Source organism: Dromaius novaehollandiae, chromosome 12, assembly GCF_036370855.1.
Source record: "Dromaius novaehollandiae isolate bDroNov1 chromosome 12, bDroNov1.hap1, whole genome shotgun sequence".
NCBI classification, from domain to species: domain Eukaryota; kingdom Metazoa; phylum Chordata; class Aves; order Casuariiformes; family Dromaiidae; genus Dromaius; species Dromaius novaehollandiae.
Genome location: NC_088109.1, coordinates 26,545,824 through 26,571,402, shown reverse-complemented (window position 1 = coordinate 26,571,402; position 25,579 = coordinate 26,545,824). Strand labels below are relative to the sequence as shown.

The window sequence follows — 25,579 nt, the reverse complement described above, 5'->3', positions numbered from 1 at the left end:
GCTCCTCCCGGGTGACTCGTTGCTGCAGAGAGGTGACCTCCATCCCGTGGTTTCCAGTAACGCCACAAGCACTTGTCAGAAATCGGAACATCAGAGTTGTGTGTGTATATAGATATCTATTTTAAAACAAATGATAGACTTTATCCAGTACATTAAGGGGGGGGGGGGGGATAAGGGAGAGGAGGGGAAGGGGGAGAACAGATTTTTTTCTTTTTTTCTTTAAATGGAGCTACAGAAGAAGTGCATACACTGTGGAGGTTTCAATGTCTTTGTGGAGGGTGTAGCATCAGAATAGAAATTTTAAGGATGTAGCTGGGCTACATATTATTTTGAAACTAATTTCAAAAAAAAAAATTCTTGAATTTTTTTTCCTTTAGAAACTGTGAATAGCTGCCAGAGATATAGGCAGGCCCAGTACAGGGAAGGCGAGATGGATTAAGGTTGTAGAGAAAGTGGAGCTTGGCTGGAGGTCGTGGACAGGGCCATGGGGCAACAGCCCCGTGTTGTTACAAGGGGAGGATATGGGTGAGCTGGCAGCAAGGGCAACTTGCCTCCAGATGATGGGACCGGGCCATGTATTGGAGCCTATTTCTTTATTATTTAATTTTTTCCAAAGCAAAAACAAAAATAAAATAAGAAGTAGTTGCTACAGCCATTTCAAAGGAACACCGTTAAAGGAACAGCAGCTTGAGGGTTGGTAGCGCTGCCTTGAACCCCCGAGCCCTTTGTACCATGTTTCTGAACTTTGGCACGTGTTGTGGGTGTAGTGCCCTTACCTGCTGTGTCGTGGAAGTGGCAGACTCTCGGAAAAACCTATCTTTGTAATAAAACAAGGTGCTGAAGCCACGTGCAGCGAGGTTCCTGCGGGCGCGCGGGTGGGCGGAGGGCGCGCGCGGCTGCGCGAGATGCTCCGAGCTGTGCGGCCCCTGCGAGGTTGGGCTGCCCCGCGGCAGGGCACCGCCGCTCTGGGATGCCGGCACCGCTGCTCCGGGATGCCGGCACCGCCCTCGCGAGCCACCGCGCTCGGCCAGCAGCCGCCTCCCTCCCCTACGAGCTGCTCTGTCCGGACAGAGCGGGGTTTACTCCATTTTGTCTTTTGTGTGCTTTCCCCTCCATCAGAAGTTGATTCTTGGTAAAGCTAAATCTAGCCATTTAATGGTTTGGCCTCCTCAAAGCTAGAGGACCTCCCGTTTTCACACAAAAAACTTCTATGTACAGCTAGCAAGAGGGCACGGCTCCTACCTTGGTCCGTTGCACGACACGTCCATGCTAGTAAGCACTGGTTAACCCTCAGAGCATCAAAGGGTTGGCTGAACTCCACTCGGCTACTACTGCGGTCCACGTCCCGGCCCCAGAGGGACACAAGTTTCGGTCCCATTAAAGATGCACCAACAAGGCCAAGGCCAAAGTTAAACAAGAAGTTAAGTTTGCTCAGCTGTTGCTTAAGCCCAGAAACAAGGCCAGGAGCCTTGGAGGGCATCAGCAAGGCCAGCTGAAGATTAGCACAATCCTCTTTAGGCAGAGAGTTTTGCCTCCCCGTATTTTCTCCGGCCCGGGAGGACTGTAACCCCTTGCATTACCTGGCTGACCTTCAGAAGGGCTCTGTTCTGCCAAAACCAGGAGAAATTCAGGTATTTGAAACTATTACATGAAAACATTCACGTGTTGACCTATAGACACTACCAAGGCAGGTTTAGCAGTGGGCGATCGGCATGGAGAAGTAACAGCAGCACCAGCACTACCGAGGTCTGCAAACACCCCAAACTCTCTCTCCAGCCCCGAGGGCACCTCCGTCCCCACCACGCCCCGGTCGGGGCAGAGGCAGCCCCGGCCCTGGGCACCCCGGCCCACGGCACAGCGCTGCGCCCCGACCTGCTGTCCCAGCACGGCCGTAATCCGGCTCAGCCCGGCATTAGCCCAAGGACGGCGCGGAGGGCGGCGGGCCGGGGCCGGCCGTGGGGCCGAGGCCGGTGGGAGCGGGGCCGGGGGCGGCAGCCACCGCAGCTCACGGTGAGAGTGAAGCAACTTTATTGGTAAAAGGTGAGCACACAGTTAAAACCTGTCCCAGGGACTAAAAGCGACCCAGACCAACGGGGCCGGGGCGCAGCAGGCCGCGTGCCGGCACCCCTAGGCTGCCTTCTTGCCGGCCCTGGGGGCGGGCGCCTGCCCCGGCCCTTCCTCTGCCCTGCCGGCGCCGGCCGGCTTCTTCGCCTTGGCCTTGGCCCCCTTCTTGGGGGCGGCTCCGCGCGCCCCGCCAGGCGCCTGGCCCTCGCCCGCCGCCCCGGCCGGGCCCCTCCGCGCCGCCGCCTTGGCCCCGGGGCCGGCTCCTGGGGCGCTGCCGGGCGCCGCTGCCCCCTCGCCAGCAGCACGCGGGGCCCGGCGGCCTCGGCCAGCGCCCGGCGGCTTCGCTCCGTCGCTCCGGGGCTTCGCGGGAGCCGGCGGCCGGGGCTGGAAGGGAAGCGAAGCGAAGCAGCGTCTCAGGGCACCGCAGCGGGTTGAGCCATCGCGGCCGGGCTGCGGCACCGCCATCGCCGCGGCGGGCACGCGCGGCACCCGCCCGGCAGTGCTCACCTCCACGGTCTTTGCCCGGGACTTTGGCCGTGCTGCTCCCGGCGGTCCCGCCACGGTGCCTGCGGGAGGCAGGCGGACATCAGCCCGGCTACGTGTGGGTCCCCCGGCCCAGCCCAGGGCCCTGCGGCAGGGGCTGCCCCAACGGCCTCCCCGCACAGGCACGGCGCCCCTCACCAGGGCGTCGGGGCTGCCCGCCACCCAGCCGGGCCACCACCAGCCCTCACCTTCCTTCCCGGCATCCCCCGCCGTGGGGCCCTGGAGGGCTTTCGTGGTCCTTTTGCGCGCCGGTTTGGGAGCCTTCCCGCCGGCCGGGTCCGCCTGGCCCGGCGCCTTGCCCTGCCGCGGCTTCTCGGGCGCCAGCTGGAAGGGGAGAGGGGCGGCTGCGCGGGGCCCGCCGAGGCCGGGGCCGCGCCCGGGGCGAGCGCCCGGCACCAGCACCTCACCTTGAACCTGCCGGTGGCCCCCAGGGCGGAGGAGTTGCGGGGCCGCACCAGGAGGCCGCGGCTCAGCCCCTTGGTCAGCGCCTGCTTCAGCAGGTACTTGAGGCGGACGGCGTCCACCGCCGGGTACTTGGCCAGGATGTAGCGCCTGATGGCGACGACCGAGGTGCCCCTCTTCTCGTTGCGGGCCCGCAGCGCCTCCACCACCATGGCGAGCGTGGGCGGGCGCGCGGGCCGCCGCCGCCACCCCAGCAGGGCCCCGAGCCTGGCCACGCTCCCGCCGTCGGCTGCGGGCGACACGGAGAGGCCGCGGCTCAGCGCCGAGCACCGGCACCGAGCTCCTGCCGGGAGCGCGGGCAGGAGGCACCAGCCCCACGGCTGCGAGACCCCAGGCGTGGAGGGGACCGGCCACCGCCATCCCACCACCCCCGGGAGCAGCCGCTCAGCGCAGCCCCTCACCCGGCCGAGGCTCCATCACCCCCAGCTCAGAGCCGCACAGCCCCAGGCAGCAGCAGCCCCGGGGCCGCCCACGGCCTTTATGCACCAGCTGGGCCCCATCTGCGGCCGATTGCCCCGGTTAGCACCTGGGCACCGCAGCAGCTGGGCGCCAGGCTGGGGCTGGGGTGGGAGCGGGCTGGGGACGTGCGGCGGCAGCGCCCATCCGCGGCACCTGCGGCTGCACCGGCGAGCGAGCGAAACCCGCCCGGGAAGGCGCCGCGGACCGCGAGCAAACACCCGGTCCTTCCTCCCTCCCCTCCAAAGCCGGCTCCGGAGTTGCAGTACATGAATCAGACATCAGCCTAAACACTGAATTATTCATAAACCGCTAATCTTTAGATTTCACTGAATATGCAGAAGTATCGATAAAAAAATAATGAGAGAATTGTACTTGCAAATTGCTCTTTATTAAAGGCTTAACTCGCGTGGTTTCTATACGTTCCCTATCAGACCTCGCAAAGCTGCATAGGATTAGAAATCAGAGAGGATAATAATGTACAAAAATAGTTTCAAATGTTGATAACACTGAACAGCGAGAAAAACATCTTATTTGTATAGCTGAGCTAAAAATAAAAATGAAGAACGCTGCTACAATTGCAATATGCCATCTTGTAGTGCGTGGAGCATATGTCGATGTCTCCAGGCCATCTGCTCCCGTCCTGCTCGCTCCCGAGCAGGGGGAGGCTTCGCGGTGCACCACCCGTCCTCAAAAGCACAAGCGTGGCCAAAACCTCCTACTCGGGCGGACGCCAGGCCGAATTGCGCTGGGAGGGGGCGGCGCGGGGCTCGGTGGGGCGGGGGGACGGGGGTGCTCCGGGGTGGCGGGTGCCGCCGTGGGACCGGGATGCGGCGCCGCGCGGAGGGCCGCGGTGCCCCGGGGCGGCGTGGGGGCTCGCGGCGGCCCGGCACCCCGCGCGTGGGGCCGGTGTGCCCCGCGGGGGGACGTGGGACGGCGGGCGGCCCCGGCGCAGGCGCGCTCAGCGAGTCGACAAGAAGCACTGCTTTACGCCGGCGGAGGAGCTAACCCTTTGCGTTTAATTAGAAAACGTGTGTACACATTGACAGCCTGGTTGCTACCGTCAGGAGAGCGACGTCCGCCGCGCGGGCCGCGGTGAGGCGGCGGTGACGCTGGGCCCGGGCTCGCGCTCCCGGGGCGCAGGGGCCGATGGCGGCGTGCGGAGCCCCGGGACCGGCCGCGCCGGCGGCCTACGCAGGGGACACCTGGCTGGTGGAGACCGAGGACGTCTCTGTCTTGCCGGCGGACGTGTCCTCGTCGCCCAGCGGGTTCTTGCCGCAGCAGAGGGTCGTGATCATGCAGTTGCGGAACTGGAAGAGAGCGGGACGGCGGCGGGGGCTGAGCGGGGGCCGTGGCAGAGCGGCCTCCACGCCAGGAGCAGGCCCGAGCGCCCTTCCCCACCCCCTGGCACCGGCTGCCTCCCCGGTGCCGGGCTGGGGCAGGTGCAGCCCCAACCACGGTCAACGTCTAGGTCATGTTGGATGGGAGAAGTCTGCGTTTAGGAGGCTTGTGCACGGCCGGGGAGGGGGGAGCACCCTCGCCCTTCTGCACGCAGGGGCAAACCGTCCGGGGACGGCCCCCTCCCGGCCCCCGGGCCCGCCAGGCCGCGCGGAGGTGCTGCTCCGCAGGGGGCACGGACGGGGGGAGCCGCCGGCGCTGCGCCCCTCCCTTACCTGTTTGTTCATGACGATGTAGATCACGGGGTTGTAGATGGCAGAGCTCTTGGCAAAGAAGGCTGGGATGGTCATGAAGATGGGCCCGAAGTCGGAGCCCTGGTTGGTGAAGATGTAGAACGCGACGCTGGCGTAGGGCAGCCAACAGATGAGGAAGGCGATGACCATGATGACGACCATGCGGGTCACTTCCTTCTCTGCCTTCTGGGTGGTGGCGGACTCCTGCTGCTGAGCGGCTGCCTGCAGGGGCAGGGGGACGGTGATGGCGCGTGGGCCACGCGGCCGCCAGCGCTTGGGGGGACGCCGCGCCGCGCAGCTGCCGCCCCCCGTCCCCCCCGCGGCGTTGGGGCCGGCCCCGACGCGGCCCTCGCTGCCGCCGGCCTGGGCCCGGTGCGGCCGGCCGGCCCCTTCCCGGCCCCGCGAGCGGGGGGACCCCCGGCCCGGCGCCACGAGCGGGCACCCACCTCCTTCACGGTGCAGACCAGGTTCCCGTAGCAGAAGAAAATGACCATCAGCGGGATCGTGAAGTGAACCACGAACATGTAGATGACGAAGGATTCGTTGTTGACCTCTGGTTTCAGGGTGTAGTAGTCGATCCCGCACGAGCACTGCATGCCCTCGGGGATGTACCTGCGAGGGGAGGACGGCCCGCAGCTCAGCGCCTGCAGGCGACCCGCCGGAAAGCCGTGGCCGGGCCGTGGCCAGGCTCCCGCCGCGCCCGCCGTACCTGGACCAGCCGAACAGAGGGGGGGCCGCGCACGCCAAGGCCATGACCCAGGTTAACGCGAGGCCCATGATGGCGTGGTTCTCCCCGAAGCGGAAGTTGCTCACGGGCTTGCAGACCACGACATATCTTTCAATGGCCAGGACGACCAGTGACCAGAGGGCAATTTCACCTGCACGAAGGAAGACAGAGAGATGGGGATACAGGGACCTCGAGAGGCAGGAGGAGAAATACGTGCTGATGCCAACACAAGGCCTCCTTGGGCTGCCGTCCCTAAGGAAGACCCATAACGACAGGTGAATCTCAGTCGAGAGTTCGGGAAAGATAAATGAACAAAGCTGGAGTGCGGGTGGGATAGAAAGGCATGAGAACTCACCTCCTCGCTACACCAGTGACCCCCCCCCATAGTAACCCCTTTGCTGCTGCACTTCGAGATCCACAGCTGAATCCCACCACTCGTCCGAGGCGAGTCCCTCCCCTCCGGGACACCTGCACCTGGAGGCCTCCAGGTCCCGCTCGGGAGGCAGCGCGTGCCGACCGTCCCGGATGTCCGCTCGCCGCCCACGAGCTGCCCGGGAGACTCATGCAACGAGGACCACGGGAGCCTTTCTTCTCCCGTAAGGACAGCAGTAACAAGGTCACTGCTACTGTGGCAGGATCTTTCTCCCTGCTTGCTCATCCACCTTGGCAGGCTCTGGCGATTAAGAGACCAGCAAACGGGTTGCCTTGCACGTGGCTGAAGGCAGAACCGCACAGCGGCAGGCGTTTTTAGACATGCAGTTTTTGTTTTACATCTGTGTCGTCTAAAGCCTGGCTGGCAGAGGCAGGAGAGACAGCGCTGCTAGCCTGCCCCACCACGCACCGCATCACGCAGACACAACCCCGCCAAGCGGGAAGGGCAAATTTGTCGTCTCTTAAGTTAGAAAGCAAGCCAAAAAGATGTGCAAAATCTAACAAGTGAAAAATCTGCTACTTTTCATTGCTAAACTGTTGTTCTTGGGACACTCAGGAGGTGGGTACCAAAACAGGGGCAAAGAAAAGAAAAGGCATTTCTTTTGTCACCTCATTCACCTCCCGCCCTGACAGACCGTAACTGCCTCAGCCCAAACCAGCCACAGACCAGGCACCTTCCAGACACTGCACGCTTTTCCGGGGGCTTCTGGACTTCCTACCCCCCTTCTCCCTCTCTTGAAATCCAGGGCAGCTCCTGGCAGAAGAAAATTTTTGTGCATTTGGAGAACTCACCACCCAGGGTAGCGAAGAAGCCTTCGATGTAGCAGCCCGTTACTCCAAAGACAAAGTACCCGTGCATCGACGTGTACAGGGTGGTGGTGAAGCCACCGAAGACCATGAAGAGGTTGGCCACCGCCAGGTTCAGCAGGATGTAGTTGAGCGGCGTCCGGAGCTTCTTGTGCTGGATGGTGACGTAGAGCGTGAGGAAGTTGATGGGGAAGCCCAGCAGGATCAGCATGAACATGTAGGCGGCCAGCGCCGAGAACTTCCAGGGCTCAGCCAGGTAGTACTGGGGGTACTCGAAGGGGCTCCGCACCACCCCCGTCTTGTTGGACATGGGCACGTAGAAATTTTGGCCTTCCGTCCCGTTCATGGCTGCGGCTCGTGAGGTGTCTTCGGGTCCTACTCAGCTTTTCTCTGCGGACGGGCGATCGCTGCTGAAGCCGGCCTCGTGCCGCTCTCCGGCTGTGCCGTACCCCGAGCAGAAGTGGCTCCGGGGCGCCGGCTGTTGCGTGACGCCCTTTATAACGTGCCTTTGAGGGTAAGCTTAAGGCGCTGGGTCAGCTCGATTAGGGCTTACAGAGTTATTAATCATAATCATCTGGGGTAATTGGCTTTCCCGGGGGTTTTAAGGTGACACCTGTTTCTGGCCCGCGCCGTTGCTGTTGGCACCCATGGCGCGCGGTCATATATAGGGGGATTGCTCCGCGCCACGTCCTCTGTTTGCAGGGCCAAAAGCAGCGGCAGGCGGGCACTGGCCCTACGGGGCCCGTCGGGCTGACGTGCCTCAGTTTCCCCCCGGCGGTTTGGGGGATGTGCGCACCGGGGGGCTGGGGGAGGCGCGAGGGAAGGACGAAGCGCACCCGGGCCATCGCTCGAGGCGCCCCGGCTGGGCTCGTCCCTGTCCCTGCTCGGAGGAACGGGGGCTCGTGATGACGCCTCCGCGGCCATGGGGCAGGCGGCGGGCGGCCATGGGGCAGCCCCAGGGCTGCCGGGACGGGGCGGCTGAGGCCTGAGCTCCCTGCAGCTACAGCCCCTCCACCACACGCTCTCAGCCCCCCGCTTGCCCTGCTACAAGTTCTGAAATGGGGACGGGGGGCTCAACAGCACAGTGGAACAGTGGTGCTGCGGGCAGGTTTCTGGTGTATCGTCTCCTCTGTACCTGCCTTTATCTGTGATTTGGGTCATGCCAATGACATGCGCAGCATCTAATAAACAACCTGGTGCCGCTGCCTTGGACAGGTACCGTTCTTCGTCGGTGTCATGGGGCCTGGTGGACAGGGCACCGCCGGAAAGCTCTGCGCTGGAGCTGGTGGTTGACTTCCTATTCTGGAAGGCCAAGTCTGCAGGCTCCAAGAGCTGCTCCACGCCTTTGCAGAAGCATCAGACGCAACGCGGGTAGGCAGCCACAGCTGCAGGGAAGCCACTCTTGGAGGCTCCCGTATCCTCCCTCTCTCTGCCTCCAACTGTGCTCGAAGTGTTCTTCACACCAGCCAGCAACCGAGTTAGACTTTATCTGGTTTTAATTTGTCAGAGACAAGGGGACAGCAGGGACAGCAGTGTGAGCACGATGAAGCCAGCCACCGAGGCTCCCTCTTCTGCAGAAGGTGATCGCTTACGATTCACACCACCATGATTAATCTCTTTGGCTCCAAAGCTATTTCTCCCCCCTCTCCTCTTTTTCTATCCACTTTTTGTTACTCTTCTCAACAGCAGTCAGTAACATTCTAGTCAGTGGGCAAATAGCAGTTAGCTGCCCCAAAAAAGAGAGGTGAGAATTGTCTGCTCTGCCTTTGGGTAGGGTACCAAGGCCAAGAAGGGGCCTGAACTTTCCTCCCAACCAGGAACAGAGGAGTGGGCAATTGTGAATGCCTTGGGTAACACTGGAGAATGGGCCAGACCAGCTGGAGTTCACGGCTTGAGATGAGCAAAAGCTCCTGTCCCATTGGCCTTAATAAACTTGCTTCAGTCCTGGCCTAGTTTTTAACCAGTGTTCCCTCTGGGTTAGGATAACACATGCAAAACTGCTTAAAGAAGAAGTACAAAGCTGTATATTTTCTTTTAAGGGGAGACGAAGCAGGGAAAGCTTCACACTAAGTGGGGAATCTCTTCTAGAAATGTCTGTAGACATAAGTGCAGGTACAACAAAGAAAGACCTGACTGTCCACAGCCCCAGAAAGCCACAATGCCTCTGGCCATCCATAAAGGTCTTCCTTCACGTTAATGTGCAGATACCATCTCCTCACACATACACGTGAAAAGTTAATTGAGTGTGAGCAGAGTATTGCCGGGCCACTACCTAATGGCAAATGCAGCTGTTCATACTTGTACCTGGGCGTAGAAGAGGGATTAAAGCTTTATCTTCCAGATACACAAATATGCTGCATTAAGCTTTGATGTAATAAGCCACTGCTGAGGTTAGCAACTGTTGTCCAGAGCTCAGAGCCTGGAGTGCGTCATTGCTGGAGTACAGCAGCAGCAAAGGCAAGCAGTAAGGAGGTAGAAGTACAGGACAAATTGAAGAGCAGTTGATGAAACCACTCACACCACCTTCAAACAAAAGCTCCATGGTGGTACTTCTTGTACATTCGGGGACTTCTTATCACAAAGTTACCCGAGGGTTTCACTGGCACAAGGCTTTCTGGAACTACACCATCTTTAAAATTCACAAGATGTGTAGCCTATATTTCTACCTGAAAAAGCCCAATAAGCTTTTCAAACCTAGCTCGTAGTCACGGAAAAATTAAAGAAAAGAAAACCTTCCTTTCTTGATCCATTTTGTCTCTGTGTCACTGTAAACCCTATCTATTTATTTTGACAATTTTTCATTCCTGCTGGCTTTCTAAAGCCAGGACAGTTCTGGGAGAATGAGCTGAATTTCTATTTTGGCTCACATATCAAACAGAATTGTTTATCAGTGTCAATCGCAGAGTCTTTATTGCAAACAGTGATATGTGAGTCAGAAAGCAGATGAGTGGTAATTAGAACAGAATGTTTTTAAAGTTGTAAATTAAGCAAACTTGATCAGAAATCACTGAAGGACTCAGAAATCCTGTCATGCCATTTTGGAGCATCACTTTCAAGAACAACTCAGGCAGACACAGAGGCATCACTTCACATGAGAAGTGCCACTGTTTACATGGTAGCTGTTCTAGCAGCACCCAGCAACCTCAGCCAACAGTTTCAGACAGTAAAGAAATATAATTTCCCACTGAAAACAAAGAGAGGCTTGTGATAGACAGGATGTCATAACAACAATAAAATTTGTGGTAACATGGGCACAATTTATACTGGATTGAAGTCTAACAGTCTATCATTTGTCAATTCAAATATAGCCCACCTGGTTACCTGCACTAATTCTCATGTTGTCTGACAACTACTCAGTGACCACTCTCAGGAAAGCGCAATCATCCAGGAGAACTTTGATCGAGTGGCTGCATCATTAAAATACCCTCAGTTTTGACACTCAGTTGGCAAAATTAGAGGGGGAGGTGGGATGCAAGAGGCTGAATTGGAAGGCAGATCCATCACCTCCCCTCTCACCTGTTTTGCTTCCCATGGCTCTGGGTTGCAGCAAAGCTGGTGCTCAAATACTTCTTTGGGTATGTCACCTCTGCTGACCAGCACTGTGGTCCATGGATCTGCACTACTTCAGCCAGGCCTGAGTGCCCACACCACAGAAGTACACTCAGATCACAAAAGCCACATGAGAACTCCATGATATCAGACAAGATGCTAGGATTCCTGGGAAGTATCCCATGATTTTCGTACTACAGCAAGTTGCATCATTTATGACTTTCTTTTCAGCAGACTATGAAGAACTCTATTTTGGGCACAGAAGAACTACTGTTGGAAAGCACTGGCTGACTATCAGCCCTCGGATGCTTTAGTCTTCACGCCTGGTAACCTGGCATATTTTACAAGTATGCAAATATATTCAGCTTAGCCCATTAGATCAATGGCTTTTCTCTTACTAGTAGTAAACGTGCCAAAAATCAAATGTTAGTAGGACTACATAAGTGGCAGTGGACTGATGAGGTATTTATGTCTGAGTATCTTGGTTTACATGAAATGTACTTAAATGCACAACCTGTCATTTTGGATTTTAACAGGTGTTAAGTCTACACAGGTTAGAAACTTGCCTTTGACTCCCAACTCTGTATGGCTTTTGGAGACAGACAGTCCTTGATGCCAAAAACAGTGCAGCTCTTAAGATCACTCTTTAAGAGCTCTTAACTTTAATGCAGCTCCTCCTTAGATGACCCAGAAATGAAATAAAAGCTCAGAATAATTATATCAAGTTTCCAGAGACACAAACAGTAATGAAAAATAGCCTTGTTTATTTGAAATTCTGTCAATAACAAGTACATATTAAAGACCAAATCCAGCCCTAACACAAGTTGGAGTAAAAGCAATGACTACTTCAGGACTGAACTTGACCCTAAAAACATTCCTGTAAAGTCTGTGGCACTTCAGCTGCTTTCCTGGAAAATGTAGAGGACATTCATAAACAGACATTTTCCTTTAAAAAAAAATAGTTACATTTCTTCAACTCAGTTGCACTGTTATGTACAAAATGGAATAAGATGACTTAACTAGTTGTTAGGAAAACACTAAGACTAACAAGCGTATCGCCAAGCCAATACCAAAGTCTCTCAGTTGAGGTATAAAATTGTTTGTCTTCATTGATTTGATTCATCTATTCTCCTTCGACAGAATGGACAACAATTATGCTGAAGTACTAGAAGCTCATAGTCTTCTGAGTGAAACATCTGTGAATTAGAAACAGATTTAGAGACAAGTTACCCTGTGACGAGCTCAAAGAAAATGCAAACCACCTCTTTTCCAGGATACAGATATTCTGAGGCTACTGCTATAAGAGAATTGGCCCTCTTATTATCAATTGTTTGTAAGAGCTACAACCTGGAATAGAGCAGCAAGTATTTCACAGACCACTGTCCACATTGCAGAAGAGGCATAAACCAATTACTTTTGCAGAAGGAAGGACAAAAATTAGATGGTTTCTGTGTAACCAAATGTAACCAGACTCTGATTTTTCAGAAAGTCATTCCTGAGAGGTGAAGGAGAGGCAGAGGGACTGAACCATAGACCAGTGTTGTTCACTGACTGATTTCCCCTGCTAGACCAGACCAAAAGTCAGAGAGGCAGCACAAAAAGGAATAAATATAAATCATTATTTCTGTCATTCTTCTGAGGTTTGCTTGAGTGGGTCTAACTCTTGCTATCAGTGAAACTTCATGAAGTACTCCTTTCAACCTCAGCTACCTCAAACTTTTCAGAAAGCAGCTGTTCCTCTGTATGTCTCACAGCTTACTTTTTGTTTTTACTTGCCTTCTCCCTCTCTACATCTTTCAGGGATTTAGTGAATACATTTTAAAGTTTGTGATAACAATGCTTAGAATTGTTCTTAACTAATTTCTCTTGTTTTTGTTTGGTTTTTTTTGTTTGCTCCCCATGAAAACATTACCTGAAAACATGATGGACACATGGTAATGGAGGCATCTGGTAGCAGGGAACGGTAGTACTGCCACCGTAATGGCTTTGGCCAGCGTTTAATCAGGACGTCCCTCCTGCTCATTGACTGGAGAACAGCACGATTCACAACCACTGGAACAAATTCTGACCCTCCTTGCTGCAGGAGAACAGATTTGAAAAGAATTAGTTACCAACTGAGAAGTCCTTTGAGGATTAACAAGATTTCTGTAAAAAGCTAGTACAATTCAGTAGAAAAACGTTAAAACAGAATTGGCCCGAGTCTGGTCCCACCAAAGTCACTGGCAGTTTTATCAACACCTTCAGTGGAAGCAGCAGTCAGCCACATCTCTAACTTGTTTTCACCGAGCTTCAATTATTCATGTTAACACAATTCCTTGTAAGTAACAACCATGCCTACAGGCATTTATTAAAACTTCATAGTAATGACTGTTTTATAGTTATACTGCCCAGACACAGAAACACCCAAGGAGACAGACGTGTTGCATCACGATACCACCTTGTTCGAGAGCATTTACTTTAAGATACCTGTTTTTTTTCAGGTTTTCCTAGCAGACCAGTCACTTTAACAAGAGTTGTCTGGTAAATCCCCCTTTTTCCTCAAGTTTCATCCCTCTCTTCCAGTCCCTTGCTCTGTATCTTTCTTGTAGTGGTCTGCATAACACATTCGCACCAGGTGGGTGCAGTGCAGCTTGTAAGTCAAAATTTTCTACTGATTTCTCTAAGTGGAAGGATAAAAAACCACTGGAAAAGACATATAAGGCTCTCACCTCAAAGCTCAGTTTTGCTGTAAAGGGATCATCATCTTCAGTAACATCTGTCTCGTCATCAAGCCTCAAACTCTGTGCATCTAGATGCATTTCTTAAGGAAGAATAATTCCCACAAAATTAACTGTCCTCACGGTAACACTTACAGAATAAATATGAAAGCATACTAGCGGAATGGGTATCCTTATTGCTCCAGAGGATCAGAGTACTGTCAAACTGCTACAGTGCCTAGATTACCATAAAAACTACTAGAGAAAGGGTTGCACCGATTCACAGTGACCAGGGAACCATATCACAGCAGCTGCTGTAGAACAGCAAAACTGACCACAATCAAGTGTGATATCAGCTCTGCCTTCTTCTCCCGTCTCCCCCTCCTGCCCTTCAACAGGTTGCAAAAAGCAAATGAAGCAACTTTTTAAAATTACATTTTGAGCAGTTTTGGTCAGAGATTATGTTTTCTTGTGCATCACTCTGCACTTCACATAACAATGCCTCTACAGCAGGCTCTGGGTGCCAAAACTTCACAAAATAGATTCCAACAGGGACAGTTATGGAGAAAATCCGTGCTGGTTTCTCTTGCCTAGGAAGAAGGCAGCCTCTAAAGCAGGCACGTGAGTGGAAGCAAGTAACACACTTCAAATTCTCTCATTCTTTATAGAAAACAGGGAAGTTACAACAGAATAGGTAAAGTATGTCATACCATTGTTAAGAAGAAATATTTGGCATGATTAAAAAACAATTTTCCTGAACAAAAAGCTTTACAAGAATATTAGGTTTAAAGACCACTCTTGTTATTATAGTAGCTTTAAAAGGAAATGCAATGTAGTCTTACTTAAATTAGTCATATGACAAAAAAAAATTAAACCTAAGGAAAAAAAATTAGAAGTTATTTATTTTTTTTTAAGAGACTAGAAACAATTTTGATTCAAAAGGATACTGTCACTCATCATCTCTTGCCATTTATTTGCTCTTTTATTCAACCTTGGAGCTTCAAGATCAATGAGAGCTACAGCTTCTTCATCTGTGATGCCATCTTCCAAATAGAACTCAACCAGATGCAGTACTTCTACAGGGGTGTGAAAAGCAAGATGCAGTTGACCTGCAAGAACTCAAAAAAGGCCTACTAGAAGACACCATGCATTTAAAGAAGTGAACATCCTCAGGCTTCTGTAATGGTGTTCTGCCCACATGTTCTCATGAATCACGTTAAATAAATAAATAAATAACCCTCCGCATCTCCAAGGATGGCATCTATGTTAACAAAACACTGTTGCTGCAATTTCGCAATGAAATTCAACTATTCATGTGACCAGAAGCAGCACAAGTCAAGTTTAACAACATTAAAACTAAAGATCTGTTTGTCCAAACAACATTGCAGAGGGAACAAGGTACCAACCTATTCTGTTCAGTTAACATGTTTTATTCTGTTCGGTTAACATGTTTATCTGCTTGAAAAGCACAACCAAATGTGATATTCCAACGCACCGTAAGAAGAAGCAGAGAAGACAAAAGGTTGTCTGCAGTTAATGCAGACATTCCCCAAGTTATTTAGCAAAGGGTTGTTGGTAGAGCACCTGTAACACAAGGGCACAAGCTCCTGCAAAGACACATACAGAGCACAGTAATCGCAAACAGATCAGCACATCCTAAACTCTTTGGTTCTAATTAAATATGGGCTCCTTAGGTTTACACCACTGACATTGCACCAGCCTTAACCTGGAGAAATATTGCTGTGAAATAAGACCTTTTAACATCTGAAAATGCTTTTTTAATAAAACAGCAAGTTTTCACATTAAAAATAGCCATCTTCACCACTCTAACAACGAAATTTTCACCTTGCCTTGGCTGTAACAGAAGCAGAATTCTATATCAAATACATAGTGCCAAAAGAAGGTGAGGAGAATGATACTGAAGCAAATTTTTTTTGCTCAAAGATCTGGTCAAATGCAAGTCCTCAGATTAAATCATCTCTGTTCTTTTCAAGAGCACAGTTATTTTAGGCAGTTCTTAAGATTGTGTTTCTATTATTTCAGGTGGCCAGGTGCATATGTTCATTTGCACAATACAATTTATTTTTAGTAAGTACTCCATCAGACATGGTTTTATAGAGCACTGCAGAAAGTCAGACTTCAGTTAAAGAAGAAAAGGTGTTAAAATAAAACTTAAGGAAGAAAGGTCATTCAAGGGATAGGGGGAGGAGGGAAGGAGCACTAGTAGCTGGGACAAATGAAAGCGACCTCCAGCTGGAGACAGACACAAAGACTGTGGAATAATTGTGTGTGGATCAGAGAGGGAAAGGCTTGAAGGAATTAATAGGCAGAGAGGAAGGTAGACGCAAGACGGGAGAGGGAGGATAGCAGTTGCCCACAGAGAAAGGACTGATTTTAATTTGTTCTCAGGAGCAAGAGGAAGTCTGACCTGAAGAACAGCAATAAATGGGCTTTGTTTCCTGCAGAAACATAATCATATCACAGACCTGTGCATAATGTATTTCAGACTTCTTTGTGCATATGGCAATACAGACTCTTGGATTAAGCCATATATTAATGATTAACATGAAAGACATTACAACTTACTTCACTGTCATGGAATGGCTTGGACCGGATTGTCAGGCTGCCCAGCTCAATTGATTTCTGGAACCTAGCTGGGATCTGGAGTCCCTGTAACTTGTCATAGGCATGACGAGCTAGTTTATATGCACCAAGAGCTTTGCTCTGTTTTGCCAGAGCAAATAACGTATTGCTATAATTAGATTAAGGAATAAACATACATATGGCATTTAAGAAAAACCACAACACTTTTTCTAATCAGAGAAGTTGTTCAATGAAGCATATCCAACACTGGTGCTTTAAACAGGCCTTAACTGAAGAAATCTGTTTACATAACTCCATTTAAATAAACAAATGTGGAAGGACTGTCAAAATGTCTGTGGCTGATTATTAGGGGGGTGAGGAATTGCCCCCACATTAATATTGCTTTGGTTAAATATTCTGACTCCTTTTACATACTTTGATTTACAGTGAATGGCTTTTTTCCCAGCCAAGGAGGAAAAAAAAAAAAAGAAAGAAAAAAGAAAAAAACAACTTAGAATACCAGCAACCCACTGACACCTATTGAGTACATACAATCTCCTTGGAAATAACTCAACATATGCCCTGTGTCATCCATGAAGAGTAGTCCTTCCCTTTCATCAGCGTATAACAGTAAGCACTGTTTAGAAAGTTACCAGTCACACAGCACTTTATGAAAGACTACATGTTTATAAGTGAGAAAGTTATTAAAAGGAAAGTAAGCATCCTATACAAAACCATCAATGAAGTGAAAACAAGAGAAGCAGGCCTCCCTGGCATCCGCTGACCCCTCTTGTTATCTTCAACACACAGGTGCATTTCTACAGGGCTCATGTAGACCTTTCATGAAGTACTTCCAAAAGATGCAACATGTGCTAACAAAGCTGTGCAAACACGTTGGCCTGATAGACACTACACAGCTATAGCAGCCTTATCGGAAGCAAAAGCTCCTATTTTTTTCCCCTCCTGTCTCAGATCAGAGCGATTTGTATCTAAGCCTATGCAAAAATGGCTAGTGCAGTTAAACACACAATAGTTTGAAGGTGCCAATTATTACCTTAGGGACAAGAGTCAGTTTTCATTAACTTTAATCAACAGCTGAAACGAAATATACCCTACAGTAGATCTTTGCATTGTGGATCAACATCAGTTACTCTTTTCATGTATCTCAGAAAATAACTTCTGGATTCTGTACTGCTTTGGAAGGATACACTTTTGAGATCCCCAAAGGAGTCTCTTTAGTTAGGCTGTGAAGCAGAAACCTGGAAATATTGAAGAGTGTTTCAGGCAAGTGGAAACTGAAAGGCTCCTCCTGCAGTATGAAAAATATAGATATACATTTCTAAGCTAAAGAAGCAACAGTTCACATCACTGAGCATCATGGCACTAAACATCTCAAGTACATCATTGTGCTTCTTCCATACAGTTGCAAAAACAAGAGGTGCTGGCAGGACATAGCAAGCGGATTTTACATGCCTTTATCACCAAAGCTCATGCCTGCTACGTACAGACAAGAGAGAAAGAGATCCATGTAGTTAAAACAGTTTTCTAACAGGCTATTAGACACCAGGACAGACTGGCCAGGAAAGGTGTGGAGTCTCTACCACTGTATGGTCTAAAAATAGTCTCACCAGCAAAGATCACCATAGCACAGAGTCTTCTTTTGGGCAAGGGCAGGGATCTAGAGTTCTCAAACCTCAGGGCAAGAGTCCTATAATTGCTGGAAGGGGCAGGAGCTCCCCACTCATGACTCCATTTTTAAGTAGCTTACATGCATCACTGCTGATACACATACTACGTTATGGGAATCCCTAAATTCAGGGGCTTTCTTCTGTTCAAACCTGTCTTCCATGACTAAACGAAAAATCCTGCCACAGCCTGGATAGGACCAGAGGCCCAGGTCACTGTGGAACCAATCCAATTTAGCTAGCGAAAAGGGCTTGGGATGGAAATTCAGCCATCGTCATATCCTCCACCCACACTGAGACAAGAAGCACAGATCTACTGAGGTTTTCTCCACACTGCAGTTTTTAGAAATGAAAACAGAAGTTCTAGCACAGGACATCAGAAGGCAAAGAAATAAATTAAGTTACTATACAGTACCACTGATCTATGCTCAATATTTAATTGCCTGAAAAGTCATTAATTATTCCTAGTTATTTCTGGACTCCGTAAAGAAAAATGCTCATGAAGCATAAAAACAGCTTCTGAGGTAAGTATCTTACGGTGTATCTTTGAATAGAGTGATAGACGTGGTAAACTTCTGCCAAATGCTGGAAGTGATGAAATTTTTGTAACATTTCAGTCTTCTGTTGTTCACTCTCTGTGGGAGGTAAAGGCATTAGTCTAAGTCTCCAAGATACTCAATGATAAGAAAAGAGTATACTATGATTCTAGTGCAGCCACTTTCAAAAGACTAACGTACCAGTCCAAGTATGTCCCATCTACCTGTGCAAGCCACAGCTGTACAGTCTTGCCATTTTTATGAGCAAGTTTCTGCTTCAGAATGAGCATGTTAAAATGCAGAATGGTTAAGGCAATGGTTTTAACATAGCCAGAGGCTATAGCTTAGTTAAAGGCAGAAAATAATAGCCATCCATCACTGTAAACCTCATCTGTAACTTTAGAGTTTGCAGACAAAATGAGTTTAGAAACATTTGTTTCATAAATATTAAATACACTACCGAACAATTTGGAACAATTTGCATCTCTGTACAATACCTGAGGGATAATAAGTCAACACTGTTGTGCATGGCTAAACTAAAAAAAGGAGCTTACAGTACCAGGCAAAAGGCAGTATTACAATCTTTTGTATTTGTTATTACTAAATTACACCTCCTAACTACTGGCTCCACCTCTCTCCCAGTGAAATACATTTAGAAGACAAGATAATAGCTAATGAACTATCAGTTTCCTCTTTGTTACAGAAATAATTTATGAAATATCTCCCCAACCCACCTTCTAATACTAGATGCATCTTACACTTCCAATCATCTTTTATTTACTAGTACTTTAACCCTCCAAAAGCTTCTTTAGTTCAAGTGTGTTGAGAGAAAGTACGTGAGGATATGTGGCCCCAGGAGACATGAATTTGATTGTAGCCAGATTTCAAAATGAAGCCTACACATGCTGATGATGTCGGTTTGTTCATTTGTTTTAATAAACACATGGGAAAGCCAAGGGGAATACAAAAACAGCAGAGATATGCACAGCAGAAAAGTAGTTGCAATAATGCTACTGCAATTCAGTAACTGTCTACCCGCGCAAGAAGGTAACGAATGTGAACTTGCTTTCAGTTACTTACCTTGGGCTATATCTAAACACTGCATGGAGAGCATCCAGTAATAATAGGCTGCATCGTTAAATCTGCTTTCTACAACAGCATTATGAGTTAGCTGCTCCAGCACTCTTACAGCTTCGCTTTGCCTGCCAGCCTTGTGGAATGCTACAAAGAAGGCCAAAACAAAGGATTTTTACAGTGCGATTATATCAATTAACTGAAATTAATGTTTTTAAATTAAGAACAATCTATTCAGCCAATATCAAACAGTCTATGCAGGGCAGGATGAAAAGGGATTATACACTGGTATTTTTCTCCTTGAAAGCAGCAACGCTAATGGAACATGAGAAGCATCTGTAGGTATTTTGTGGCTTTTGCACTGTCTCAGGGGGTTCCTGAGGCAGAAACATTACTGCAGCAGACAGATGTTGTACGAAGCTGGTTGCTTTTTTAAAAGCTAGAAAATAGCAATAATACAGTCCTGATTAGATCTCTGTACAAACAATGGCAATTCTGAACACTGCAATATCATACCTGTATTCAAAACTACTATAAGGTAAGGTCTGACGCTAGCACTCTGGCTTGTATTGGTGAGTATTTTAAAATATTACAGCATTTACTATATCTTATCATTTATTAACAGCATGTCTTTAACTGATGCTCAGAAACCAATGTAAAGTTAAATCCTGAATTCCCACTTGGTAAATACACATTTGACAAACAGTCTGCATATAGGGTATAAAGGAAAATAAAATAAAATAAAATATAGACAGCACGATTGCCTCCTGACATCAGCTAGCTCAGTTGTAACCAAATTCTCACACACCTACACAATGATCTCTAGCTCACCCAACAGCACCGAGCTGTGTAGAACAAACTCGGACCTGGGAACAGCATACCTATATCCACGCTGTTCTGTGTGCAAACTACTAAGCTGCCCTAAAACCAGATGCTCAAAGGTTTGGCATAGAGACACACAAACTAGTTTTGTATGGAGATAGCTCACGTCTGGCATGCTTACTGCCTTGGCCGTTATAAGCAAATGCAGTTATACTCTTAGATCTGAGCTGGCTCTGGAAACAGCAGATGCAACCGTCACATGGAGCCGCACCTGAGAAAAATATCCGTACTGGGAACGTGCTGGCTCTGCACGGAGTTTGCTTCAACCTTTCCACAACCCTGGAACAGTTTATGAATAAAACTGGGAAGCCTGTCCACATGATGGAAAGTTGACGGTCCTCTTTATAGGTAATTTTATGAGACTAACAAAATCCACGGAAATTCTTAAACAAAGGTGAAAATTTTACTTGTACAAACCCAACATTACCTAAATACAAGGGAAAACGTGCTTTCTACTCAGGTTTGCAAGGTGCCTGCTGTTTTGAATCCTATTGTGATGAAAATATTAGTAAAAAAACAGTTCATATAATATGCCAAACAGCTGTTGCCACTTGTGTCATACTCAGATATGCAGTGGGACAGAAAATCTGAAATTATATTTAGACAGCATAATTTTTAATAAATCTATCGCATTTTCTTATCAAGCAAGGAGCCCTCCATATACTTTCTTAACACTGGCATGAAAATACATATTCCATTTATTTCTTTTTGTATCTCACAAATTCAAAACTCTGCAGGGCAGAGACTGCATATTCTGTTTCAGAAAAGTACTGAGCACATTTGATTGTACAGTGATCTCTGGCAGGTGCACTCCTACCTTTTTGTGCTTCTTCAAATCTATCGTTCTCCGCTAGCCACTGAGCATAAGGGACGTAGACTTCATCTTTGAATTCAGGATGTTTTTCAGTCAATGCAAAGGCCTGAAATACAGAATAAATATGTTTCTAGAATACTGCACCGTTTAAACAGTTAAAGGATTTAGCATATTCCACAGGATCAATCCTTTAAGCCCTAAATAAATTCACAATAAAAATACTTAAGCAGAATAAAGATTGTAATTCATATTTTCTCCAATAAATATGAAACTAATGTCTTAAAATGATAAGCAATCAACAAAAGAAAAAAGCTAAGCCTAGTAACTGTCCAGTTTCTGAATCAGAGAAACCTGAAAGTGATTATCTAGGCAATTTAGTGGATTTCACAGCAAGAGACAAAAAATATTTTTTCTAAACCTATCGTCTAAAGAAACTGAAGTAATACTACAAATGCAGTCTAGAATAGTTTCCTGTACTCACTACCTAGTCAATAAAGGACTAAATCTATAATTTTCTGAAGCACCCACATAACTTGAGGTAGGGGAGTCTCAACTCCAGCGGCACTTTGAAAATGCTAAGAGACTTAAGAGACTACACTCAGCAAAAATTTAACATGAAGAAACAAGAACAAAACTAACAGTGACCTCATCTGTGAAATGGAATGGTACTGGCAGACCCATGTGTACACACACACACACACACACACACACACACACACACACACACACACAGTGAAGTGAAGTAAGCAGAGCTTTGCCTAATCATAAGCCCAAATCCAATTATACAGAGGAGTCCACGCTAACACAACACACACTCATCAAATCTAAATTGTGCATAGGGTATTCTCACTCAGGCAACTTATCCAAATTATAAAAATAATGCAGTTCATAACAAGTTCCCATGATATAATTATTATTTATTGTTTCTTATGGGCTAGAAGCATCCCATCAATTTTCATAGGTACCAGGCAACCATAACTCAAGAGTGAATACAGGTGCTCAGAAGTGAGACCAAGACATATTCAACCAGGATACAAAAAAAAAAAAAAAAAACAAGAAAAAAACCACAAACACACCTCAAACAAAACGAACTCAAGCACTCTGAATCACATTCCAGAGAAGCCTCTCTCCCTGCTTCTCCATTCCCTACAGGAGAAGCATGGGCAGATTAGCTTCACTAAACCTCAAAACCTTGACTAGTAGTAGTGAAGAGCTAGACATTTGTCTCCCTTTCTCACAGCCACAGACAACAGTAGCAATCTTAAACACAAGTTTGCAACCAAAGGCATGCTTACTTCTTCCCAGCGATGAGTCTCCACATGGAGATGGATCAATGCTTTCAGGTCACCAACCTTCATGTAGGTTTCTGCTGCATAGCCAGGGTTATCAAGTTTCTTAAAATAGAAGGCACATTTTGACAGAGGCTCACGCTCAGCTTTATCCAGTTTTCGAGCAATTTCAATTAACCTAGACACACACACACACACAAAAGGTGTTTTAGGTTCTGCCTTTTTGCTTTGCCTTTAGTTTAATTATCGTAACAACTTTTCACTTTTGAACAGTTATTATTTAATAATTATCATAATATAGTACCATACTACACACTTTAAGCAGCTTTCAGTAAACATTCAAAGGACTTTTTACAAACTCAAGTCCTGTTCCTACAATTGTGTGCCATTCCATACTTCGGCAAGCAGTAACTTCAATAGGTTTGCTCAGCCATGAAGACGGAGAGAGGAAGCAGGTCCTACATGACCAAGTCACATGTACCACACCTTCTCAACCCTAACCTAAAAAAGATTCTTGAATAAACATTACCCTATTTGGCAAATGGCAAAACTGAGGCAAGGGAACTTTGTGTGATCTGTCCAAGCTTTTACAGCAACTTAGCAAAAGACTCAAAGCACGAATTATGGTTAAGTCAAGGAGAATTTGACCAGTGACAGGAATGGCCCCAGAAAATTTTTCTAGGAGTTCTGTGTCCCAGTCATCTTCTCTACCTGCTCAATTAATATCCTTTAACAGCTTAAAACAACAGAAATAGACTGCCACGTATAAACAGCGGTGTGATGATTACTCTGAGAAGCTTAAGATTTGCATATTTTAGAAGACAGTCTCAAACTACAGATAAACCCATTCATATCTGTTACTGTTTTGTTTGTTTTTGTAGTATATTTACGATCCTACCCTTTAAACATGTAACTTTTAAAAATATTTTTAATTGTAGAAGTGCTTCAACTACCACTATACTCAATCTCACACAAATGAAGCAGCATATCAGGCAAGGTTTTTCTTACTTTAAAATTATGCAGAATTCACTGGAGTTTTTATGATGTATTATATGATCTCTGAGATAGAACTAACACCTACATATCAACCCAGCCATGGTCCCCACTGATTTCTATGGCCTTCATGTGTTCGCCAGCAGAGAGGTACATCTCCACTGCTGCTTTCGGTTCATTGATATTCTTGGCCCAATCCGCTTGTTTTTTGATTAGCATCTTTGTATCTTTAGGGTCTCCGGATCCCAGAAAATCCTGAAATAGCGCAAGAGAAAATTTTGCATTACCTTCTGGTCACAAACACTATTACATTCCAAACTGTAAAGTACATAAAGGTGTTTTGTTTTGTTTATGAATACTGTCATGTCTCCCAAAGCTAAGAAATACTGCATACAGAGCAAAGTGAACTGACCCAGCCTTCAGCAACTAATTATCAAGGAGCAGCATGTTTTGTATGTGGCAGTGGCAAATCTCCAATCTGGATCATTTTCAATTAAAAAAGATGGGGGATTCTAGGAAGGCCAGGAGAAGAATAATACAGATGCCTCAGAGGTAATACATATGTCCCCATTTGATAACCTGGAAAACTCACACTGTTGATCCTGTTTACTTTAAGCAGATAGAAGCCATGATTTGTGCATGCTTTTCAGGAATACGCCTTTCCAAAACAAAATAGTACCACTCGAAAACTTTAATAGACCAATTCCAATGTTCAAATTTTATTTTGCAAGCCAAGAAGGCACTGTTTCACTCTTAAAGATAACCCTGCCCTTTGCTGAGTTAAAAACATTACATCCACTTAATCGCATGCTAGCATCAGGATACCCAGATCCAAATCCATTAAAGGCTGAAATCTCATTTTCTGCAAATACATTTTATGATTATATTATGATATATCAAGGAAGTTGTTACATAAAGACAAAACGACAGCTGCTCAAAGGTGAGCAGGACCCTGAACTACAGATCTTGGTCAAGCTTCTGCATAGTAATACAAACACCGAGTCCGGATGTTGTGATGACGACCATTTTGGAAATACTTATGATAGTTTGTTCAGCTTCCTCTGCCAATACTGAAGCCTTGGCACCATATGGTTCACATATGTTGACATCATGAGCCAGATAAAAAGTACTTCAACACTGAAAGATGGATTAAGGGCAATTTTGGCTGTTAACAGAACAGACCAGTGTCCATTAAAATATCCTCTATGAAATGAAAAACAGCTTAATATCTTTTGAGACCACAAAAAAAATGAGGATAGGGAAGAAACAAAAGGTGAGAAAAGAAAGGGGGGGGGGAAGAATACCCCATCTTCAACACTTCTGGCAAATTTTGATTCAGATTACAAAAATGAAGACAAAAAAAAAACTAGCAAGCCCCCACAAAACAATTGTGTCACTACCACAATCACAATTCACCACTTCCCCTGATGTAACCACTCAATAGGTACAGAACCATACATAGAACTTTGCACTAGTATTATCTACTCCAGCACAGCCGCAATTCAGCTAAATAACTATAAAGATGACTTGATCTTCTTTGAATGTGAAAAGCTGAAGCTAGAGAATTGAGTCAAACAATACCTTTGATACAACTTTTGTTTTCCAGCTCAGGTCATCAAAAACAAGTTTGAAATCAAAAGCTCAGCTTCTTAAACCATAAAGGCTTTTTTTGGTAGATTCTGAGTAGTTTCTGATCTGGCACAGTGATGAGAAGTCTGTGGCCACATATCAAAGGACTTCCTGACCTCTGCCTCTAGTCTGGACTCTCTAGTTGGAGGCAATCAAAGTCAAGCTCAACCACAAGATACGAGATTCTGAAAGAGTCCCTTTGTTTAATTCTGACAGCATTAAAAATAATAATAAAAAAAAAAACTTGCCTTGGAAGAATACCTGGCAAGCAAGGGAGTTTCATATTCACATCCCTCCTCCATGTACTGTGTAATCCCTGCACAAGAAGCTTCCTTCATATGCTATTAAGCACCTTTAATTTCCTCTGCATGAAGTTACTTTCAAGAATAGAAGCCACAAGACCTTTTACTCTCTGCTAGTTAAATATAGATACGACTACTGCCAAGAATCAAAAGATTCTTATGAAGACGGATGGGATTTTATCTATGAATTAAATTTATGTTCAAGAAAAATCAAAACGCTGAAGCTAACCAAGACTCATCAGACAAAAATAGTGAAAGTCAGACTTACATGAGGAAAGTTCTAAAGTATTTATATTATGGGCTTGGAAGAAAAAGATTTATCCGTAGCACGATTTGTGGAATCTATGCTAAAACAGTTTATATGC

The 25,579-nt window shown here is 47.4% G+C and overlaps 2 protein-coding genes across 3 annotated transcripts in view; both read right to left on the bottom strand.

Moving 5' to 3' along the window:
- Window positions 1–4,715: 4,715 nt before the first annotated feature.
- On the bottom strand, window positions 4,716–7,534 carry RHO (rhodopsin). The gene is made up of 5 exons (XM_026099679.2): window positions 7,168–7,534; window positions 5,926–6,094; window positions 5,663–5,828; window positions 5,199–5,438; window positions 4,716–4,835 (listed from the first exon to the last, which is right to left on the bottom strand). The coding sequence occupies exons 1-5, from the start codon at window positions 7,526–7,528 to the stop codon at window positions 4,716–4,718; spliced, it is 1,056 nt and encodes a 351-aa protein (XP_025955464.1). The 5' UTR covers window positions 7,529–7,534.
- Window positions 7,535–11,474: 3,940 nt separating this feature from the next.
- The window catches only part of IFT122 (intraflagellar transport 122), a 32,799-nt gene continuing 18,694 nt past the window's right edge, over window positions 11,475–25,579 (bottom strand). Inside the window, exons 18-29 of one of the 2 annotated variants that reach the window (XM_026099686.2) lie at window positions 23,372–23,538; window positions 22,297–22,468; window positions 21,005–21,107; window positions 19,312–19,452; window positions 18,233–18,330; window positions 17,219–17,319; window positions 16,014–16,179; window positions 14,923–15,034; window positions 14,375–14,503; window positions 13,440–13,519; window positions 12,644–12,808; window positions 11,475–11,927 (exon numbers count right to left, since the gene is read on the bottom strand). In XM_026099686.2, coding sequence (XP_025955471.1) covers window positions 11,838–11,927; window positions 12,644–12,808; window positions 13,440–13,519; window positions 14,375–14,503; window positions 14,923–15,034; window positions 16,014–16,179; window positions 17,219–17,319; window positions 18,233–18,330; window positions 19,312–19,452; window positions 21,005–21,107; window positions 22,297–22,468; window positions 23,372–23,538 — 1,524 coding nt within the window. In that variant the 3' untranslated portion in view covers window positions 11,475–11,837. Of the gene's footprint in view, window positions 11,928–12,643; window positions 12,809–13,439; window positions 13,520–14,374; window positions 14,504–14,922; window positions 15,035–16,013; window positions 16,180–17,218; window positions 17,320–18,232; window positions 18,331–19,311; window positions 19,453–21,004; window positions 21,108–22,296; window positions 22,469–23,371; window positions 23,539–25,579 lie in introns of those variants that run through there. The other variant, XR_010391317.1, reaches the window with a different exon arrangement.

What these genes read in the sequence shown, in the direction of transcription:
- RHO (XM_026099679.2), bottom strand. Translation starts at nt 7,528, where the DNA reads ATGAACGGGACGGAAGGCCAAAATTTCTACGTGCCCATGTCCAACAAG. An exon ending in CCTCTGTTCGGCTGGTCCAG is followed by an intron (nt 5,829 to 5,925) that starts GTACGGCGGGCG and finishes CTCCCCTCGCAG; the next exon opens with GTACATCCCCGAGGGCATGC. An exon ending in ACATCGTCATGAACAAACAG is followed by an intron (nt 4,836 to 5,198) that starts GTAAGGGAGGGG and finishes GCTCTCTTCCAG; the next exon opens with TTCCGCAACTGCATGATCAC.